The sequence below is a fragment of the Artemia sp. Qi Xiang Cuo genome, chromosome 15 (assembly GCF_049724085.1).
Source record: "Artemia sp. Qi Xiang Cuo chromosome 15, ASM4972408v1, whole genome shotgun sequence".
Lineage (NCBI taxonomy): Eukaryota > Metazoa > Arthropoda > Branchiopoda > Anostraca > Artemiidae > Artemia > Artemia sp. Qi Xiang Cuo.
In genome coordinates this window covers 54,467,868-54,475,497 of record NC_142808.1, presented here as the reverse complement: position 1 = coordinate 54,475,497, position 7,630 = coordinate 54,467,868, and the positions used below count along the sequence as shown (strand labels likewise).

Below are 7,630 nucleotides of genomic sequence, written 5' to 3'. Positions count from 1 at the left end.
AATTTTCATTTTCTAGAGAAATAGAGGAATCCCTTTCAACGCATTTTATAAAGTTAATATTGTCTGCAAGAAATGGACAGAGCCCAGTTACATAAAACGCATTTTTAACAGCGCTTTATCTCGTTATTTTTCGAATTATCCTTGGTAGATGAGCCACGAAATTAGTTTTTTTTATTTCTCTTGGATAGTCACCGACTCTTTACAATAGTGTAATTCCATTCTTATCACAAATACCAGCCTTATATTAACTAATATGGTGCTTCCATGACCTTTTCAAGGAGCCAAAAATACCAACGTCAGCTGGTTGTGATATATGGGTCGCATTTGGAAAGAAGCACGGCAGTTCAATTTTATTCTCTAAACAGAATCTGGACAATTCATAATTTATATGGGACCTGTGTCCATCAAAAGTTAAGACGACTTTGTCCTTGTTTAGGCCCTTTTCTTGTAACCATGGCACAAATATATCTCGGATATACCGTAGTAAGGCTGAGGCCTGCATCCGAACCGAGCTGGTGAAATTTACTGTCAACTCTTGTGGTACATAGTTTGCTAAAGCAGAGTTTCTAGTTTTGCCATTAAAAAGACTGAGGGGTCGTGGATACTCCCCTATTACATTGAAACAATGGAGGAGTGTGACCCCACTTTTTTCGTTATTGGCCTGGAGGTAGACAACTTGGCTACCTTTTTTAGCAAGTACTCTGTTTTTTTTGGCGGAATCGGGGTTAAAATATAACATGGTTTCGTCTAAGTTAAACCACCGACTCGGGTTATCAAACACTTCTCGGGAAAGTACACCTTCCAATTGCAATTTGGCATTTGCATGCCAATTCCTTAAATTTGACTCGCTCACGGCGGTAGCACGAGCAGGAATGATTTCGACAGCTCGTTCGGACATAGTCTTGCTCTTCCTTTTCTTGAACCGCTGAGCCCACATTCCGCTTGGGATTCCGCAATTCAAAAATCTGGCTGATACATCAGTACCAGCCACACTAGCAAGCCGAAGGGGCAGTCTTCCGTAAGTTTAATGTCGTTATTGGGAACCCCCTTACCTGGCTTGAATGAATGAAGTTTATAAGAGCTTCTTCAATTTCTGATCCCAGTGCTGGATGAGGCCCTGTGTTCAGAGCCTCCCAAGGTACCAGGCGATAATCATCGTCTAAGATTAATATAGGGATCCCAGATTTTATCGATGTCGCCTTAATTGTTTGGCCTTGGCGTATCTCCGCCTCGGCTTGCTCCTTTTGCGGAGGATTCATACTGAAAAAAAAGAATAAATTTCTGCTATAAATACCAAACTGAAACGAAAAAAGACACTGTCTTTACGTTAATTAAATAAATTACGTGCAGTAATGGCGATTTTACACTAAATTGTATACTCTTTTACAGTAGCATAACGCGATGAAATTCAGAGTGTCGGAAAGAATTGTGTCCATCACATACTCTCAATCAAGCCAACGATTCTTTTTTAGGGATGGGACAGGGTACTAAGATTTTTTTTAGTATGGGCGGAGTTTTAAGATTTTTTGACCCATTCATTACTTGGCGTAGTGTTTTCTGGAAACCCTCCTCCGGCTCTACAGATAAATTTTGCTCTACAGTGTTTATTCTTTTCTTTACCCTTTAGTTTGTAATGCAGGGTTTTTTAAAAAACCTGCAATGGGAACGAGAAAACTACTTATGATATTTGAGTGATTTTTTTTCACATCACGGACCACCAAAATCTCAGTTTGAAAAAATGGTTTGTTTTCTATTTACGAACCGTTAGTTTAATAAACAATGTTGTCGACCGGAAACAATTTAGCTACCGAGGTTGTGTTACTTATGAATGGAAGTGGCCTAAACATTGATTTTTGGTCAGACACGTGTCTAGACATGGCATTTTAGCTAGATACGCATGTTAACGCCATTTGATAGTAACCAAAGCTCTAATAAAAATAAGTTTTGATTGAAATATATACATAAAAGATCTAGTTTTATGTCAACGATAATATATAAAAGTCATTAAGTTTAAAGTTACATGTCGAAAATAATAATCCTCAAAAAATTTGCTTGATTTGCCGGAAAAGGGAAAACATCACTAAGTATATAAGATTAATGAAAAAAAATACATCATATTCAGCACATCAGAGAACCTTGATTGGGGAATTTCAAGTTCTCATCTACCATAATACTAAATTTTGCATTATTTTTCTTGACTTTTTGATAAGAAAATTTATAAGACTGTGTATTCGTTTTTATTTTTATCCCAGAGCCTATCGCAATAAACCACTGGTCTTAGAAAATCAAGAGAAGGTTCATCTGAATAAAAAACAAAAGTTCTAGTGTCCTTCTAAGTATGCTCAGCTTTGGCAAAAAGGTTGCGCCCCAGTAAAGTGGCGTTTCATGTCTTTTCTTGGCACGGAACAACACATTTGTACCAATTAGGGAAAAGGGGATACCGATGGAAAATTATGAGCAAGCCAATAGATTTAAAATGATTAACAAATTATATAATAAGATTTCTTGTTTCCGGTTACGTATTTACTTAGCGTATAAACTTAGCCCGTAACTTATAAACTAATGTAGCTATGAACTTACACCAATAAATCGAATAGGCCTAGGCGAATCAGCAATTATTCAAGATTAAACACTTGATATTATTTGTTTATTAATATACTAATAAACTTACTGAGAGAATTGCGTGTCTTACACGGAACAGTACCGGTTCTTTAAAGTTTTAATGTCACTCTTAAATTAAAAAAAGGAAATAGAAACATTTATCAGAAATCCTAATAACAAGCGTATTTTTGTGAAGGTTGTGAGCAAAGGCAATTTAAGGTCAATTAAGGTAATTAAAGGTAATTAAGGCAATTTAAGGTAAACAGACTGGGGGCAGAGGAACGCTCAATGGAAACATGAGTAAACTTGCAATGACAAAAGACTTGAGGTGACGGCTTAGAGAAGCTGGGAGAGTAGGCCGGATGGTGCGCTAACAAGCGTGTATAAAGGTACATTTTTCAGGGTAGATGGCCAAAGTTATCAACCAAATGAAGGGGAGGATACAACGTCAATCAACATTTACAAGAATTGCTAGGCACATGTGACCTGGCGGTCTGTACATGGCCTTACGATACCACGTGTCCCTTATCTGAGCAGGGACACTAGTTCAAGTTTATTTCCACCCTGACCAAATTTTTCATGTTTTTTTTTTTGCCTATATTTTAGTCAGGAGGAGGGAGCTGAATTTTATTCTTCCCTGGATACCACGAAAGCTAGTGACGGTCTTGTTTGGTGTGTGCACAATAGGCAGATGTGACCTTTGCGTCCGCACAGGTCTTTGTACCACCACGGGCCCCGTATTTAAGCAGGGCCATTAATTTGTGAAAATGTCGTCACTAAAAACCTCAATAACATGTATTTGAGTAAAGAGCTATAAATTAGTTTTAAACCCCTGATACTCCCTATTATTTGGCTCCCTCTTTATGCCAAACTGACATAGGGTAAAGGTACCGATGATTCGACAGTTTTTGTATAAAACCAGTTTTTCTACTCTAGAAGTCTTAATTTAAAGACTTTCGGTGTGAAAAGGGTTTCAGTATGTAGGAAAAACATCTAGGAATCTAACTGTTTGATTAGAAGTTTGATGTTTTGTCTGGAAAGGGTACAAAACTCCAATTTTTTGAAATTAGAGCATTTTCACCTACAAATTCGACACGACAAAAAAGTTACCTCTTTTCGACGCAAGTCGGAACCCAATTCGACACCCGTATTTGGTGTCGAACCGATGATTCAACAGTTTTTGTAAAAAACCAGTTTTTCTACTCTAGAAGTCTTAATTTAAAGACTTTCGGTTTAAAAAGGGTTTTAGTATGTAGGAAAAACATCTAGGTATCTAACTGTTTGATGAGAAGTTTGAAGGTTTGTCTGGGAAGGGTACAAAACTCCAATTTTCCGAAATTGGAGCATTTTCTCCTACAAATTCGACGCAACAATAAGTTATCTGTTTTCGACACAAGTCGGACCCCAATTCGACACGCGTCTAAATACTTGGGGAATACTTATTGGCGGAACCTGGTGTATTTGAAACGTATTTTCTTGTTTCTTAGTTTTTCTCCAACTTCATTTAATGTTTAAAGTGTAAAAGACTATGCAAAAAGTAGAAGTAATAAAACTAACAAAATTGTTTCAAGTATGTAGTATTTGGTATAACAAAATCGGTACAAAAAATTTTAATAGACATTATTAAATACAAATAGTATATAGTATAACGAATTTAGTATAACAAAATTGTTTCACTAGCGTTTCGGAAGGGATAGGGTCTAGGAAAACGGGAGTGGATTTCAAGAAATAAGACGTTTATTTGTTTTAGTTGATTTTATTTTCTTATGCAGATTTTTAGTTTTGTCCAAAACATAGACCTACCCGTCATTTCGTATAAGATTTTGTGTTCGATAAAATTTGTATTTTTATTTCGGATGAAGGATAAATATGGGTATAATCTAAAGAAATCTGTGGGAAGGCAAAATTAGGTTGGGGGGGGGGGGGCAAAACGAGGTCTGGGGGAGGGGGCAACTGGCCCCTCCCCCTGCCCCATAGCGATTTAAGCCCCAGCAAGGTATGAGGCCAACTGGCAGTTCCTCAGATTATGGAAAAATACAGTGTCTGTAATTAAAACTTCAAATTTAAAAAAAAACCTTTTCTTTAAATGTTCTTTCATCTGAAATATTGTTAGAAATAATAATCATCAAAATCTCTCGTTGCGCAGAAAGCACCCGTAAATTCAACAGCAATGTTCGTTTGTGGATCCTGGAATTTCGACACCTATTGTTTCTCATCTGTTTTACATGTTCAGTGAAGTTTCGGCAAAGTCACCTAGAGTTGTTCCGCAATCTGATTGAAGCAAATAAAAGACAAAATAACTTAAGTTATATCTAGATATAATTAATTATCTTACCTCAAACAAGTTGTCTGTCTCCTGAACTGCAAGGACTTGTCTCTCTCCTTGCTCTGCCTAGAGTCTTGTCTTGCTCCTCAAATGTCAAAGAAAAAGTTAATCTTTAAAAAGACAAAACTTTAAATCTCCGCTCCTCGAGTGTTAAAAAATCGAGATAAAAACCTACTCTTGAAAAAGACAAAGATTTCAATCAATCGAGTAGTATATTTCTTCACTAGTTGATAATCTTCACTGGCAATTTTGATAATTCTTCTTAAAATAGTTTGTTTCGCGGTCGCTGGTTCATATGTAGATCGGTAACCGCCGTACCCGGGTTAACCGTTCTTCAATGAGCTTACAGGGTGAAAATGAACAAATCTGTGTTTGTTCCTGGCGTTTTAAATAGACATTTGAAAATGAAGGAGAACTGAGATTTTTGATTTGAAACCTAATTAATGCTCTAGAAAGTTTTTGCTGCGTGCTCATATTTTTTTTCAGGTCCGACAATTGTTCAGGGGTCCTTCAAATTGGAAAATTCGGCCTAATCTACAGCATTGTAGGGGACAAAAGCTTAAAAAGCCCTGATTCAGGCATTTAAAGATTTTTTGTGGGTTTCCTTTTTTTTCTTATTTAGCCGGCAGTCTTCTATTGAATAGTAATAATTTCAATACCCTTTTTGCAAACATAATGTACACTAAATACCGAAGAAATTTTTAAACAAACACAGCCTATCTTATCCATGTTAACCAAAATTTGCCGAAAGATAAAATTTGATAATCTTCTAGTCCTTTAATTATCCAAAATAGAAATACCATTGATTAGCTACAAGTTAGCTTATATTAAGTAATAGTATAATTCAAGTTGGCATAAACGTGTTTTTACTAAAAGAGCATGCTTTAATACTTTTGAGAAAAACTCGCCAAAAAAACAGTTTCATTCTCTCCAGTCTAGTATGATAAATAATGCAATCAAGCTATTTGGAAGAAAAATGATTGTAACATAAGAGTCAATTTAGCCTTCAAATTAAACTTTAAGTATCACAATATGGCAAAAAGAGGTTAAAAATTTTTACAAAAAAACTTAAAAAATGGTTTAAAAGCTTGGTTGTTACAGGTGGTGGAAGCAGCTCGGACCACAGGCCAATTTAGATCTCTTTCAATTACCATTAACCTTATTTCTTCCAGTGCCTCAAAAAACACAAAGGCAACATGGATCACAGGCTAATTTGGATCTCTTGCAATTACTGTTGACCTTAGTTCCTCCAGTGCCTCCAGAGGCTCAAAGGGCATCAGCAGGTACTTTCCAATATTCCCACATGTGAGTTGCTGCACAGTTGTCCTCCCACTCTTTGATGACACTTGTTTGGAGAGCTCTTTTGTCATGCTAAAACGTTCAAAGGAGCGTTTTCTTTGGTCTTCCTTGGTGATACGGACCTTCTGGTTGGCAATGGAGGATCATTATAGAAAGTCCATGATCTGGCATAAGGAGAATATTTCAAAGGCATCACCATATGCATTGCCTCACAACGAAAGCGATGGCTTGTTGGTATGTGTGAGTAGAGATCTCTCAACCTTGGAGACATGGTCCCTCCAATTGATCTTTAACACCCAATGGACGCAATTATTTTCAAAGGTATTAAGACGTTTCTTATGTTCTGTAGTTAGCCTTAGTAATTCCATAGAGCAACTCATAATAGACAAAACAGTGTTGTGGAACTGTCTAAGCTTAAGCTTCTATGAGTGTTCTTGAATAATGGACCTAAATACTGCTGTTGAAAATATAAGAAAGTGATATTTTTGAAGAATTTGATCTCTATGAGATTTTGATGCTATTTTTGCATATGTCGTTGAACTTCTAGCTCTGCTTTTGGCCTGAGATTTGAAATGCCTTGTTTTCCAAATTACTCTCAGTACCTGTATATTTTTTTTTACTATCTATATGGAGCTATAAAAGTCCGAGGTTTCGTCGGGTACTTGTATAATATCCCCTACTAAGCATGGTGTATGAACAATTAGTATGGTACTTGATGTACACAAACTTCTAGAACCTAATTTATTCACTGATTTACCATTACATAAAAAGGTTAATACGCATGTCAGCTAAAGAATAAATAATAAAAAGTTTGATGCTTTATCAGAGATTGTGCAAAGAAATAATAAAGAACAATCGATTCTGATGACAAGTTTGTGTTTCAGTTGGTGTGCATTACAATAGCAACATGTGATCATGTCCAGAACCTGGGGGAATTTATTCTTAGTTTTTTGCCATACAAAAGCTTTAATTTTGATCAACTTGACGGAGAGCTGCAGACACTTAAGTTATTCGTGACTCTACTACTCTATACTAGATGTTTTTATTTTTAACATTTAAATTCTTCTATCATTTATTATTTAATAATTATAGAGCATTTGGTTTCTGTAATTTAGCTTTTTATCTCTGATAAACCGAGCGTAAAAATGGCAGGGCCGTATCCCGGTGGGGGACCGGGTTGAACCATTCGTGAATTAACTTTGAATGAGGATACTAGATCTTTTTATTTTTAACATTTAAATTCTTCTATCATTTATTATTTAATAATTATAGAGCGTTTGGTTTTCGTAGTTTAGCTTTTTATCTCTGATAAACTGAGCGTAAAAATGGCAAGGCTGTATCCAGGGGAGGGGGTTACCGGTTTGAACCCCCCCTCGAAATTTTCCTGGACCACTTCACTTCTGA

General features: G+C 36.2%; 1 protein-coding gene across 1 annotated transcript; it reads right to left on the bottom strand.

Annotated features, from left to right (window-relative positions):
• Positions 1–244: 244 nt before the first annotated feature.
• Positions 245–937, bottom strand: LOC148943864 (uncharacterized). The gene has a single exon (XM_089101265.1). It carries the CDS (start codon positions 935–937, stop codon positions 245–247), a length of 693 nt encoding a protein of 230 aa, XP_088957391.1.
• Positions 938–7,630: the final 6,693 nt, after the last annotated feature.

What these genes read in the sequence shown, in the direction of transcription:
- LOC148943864 (XM_089101265.1), bottom strand. Translation starts at nt 937, where the DNA reads ATGTGGGCTCAGCGGTTCAAGAAAAGGAAGAGCAAGACTATGTCCGAA.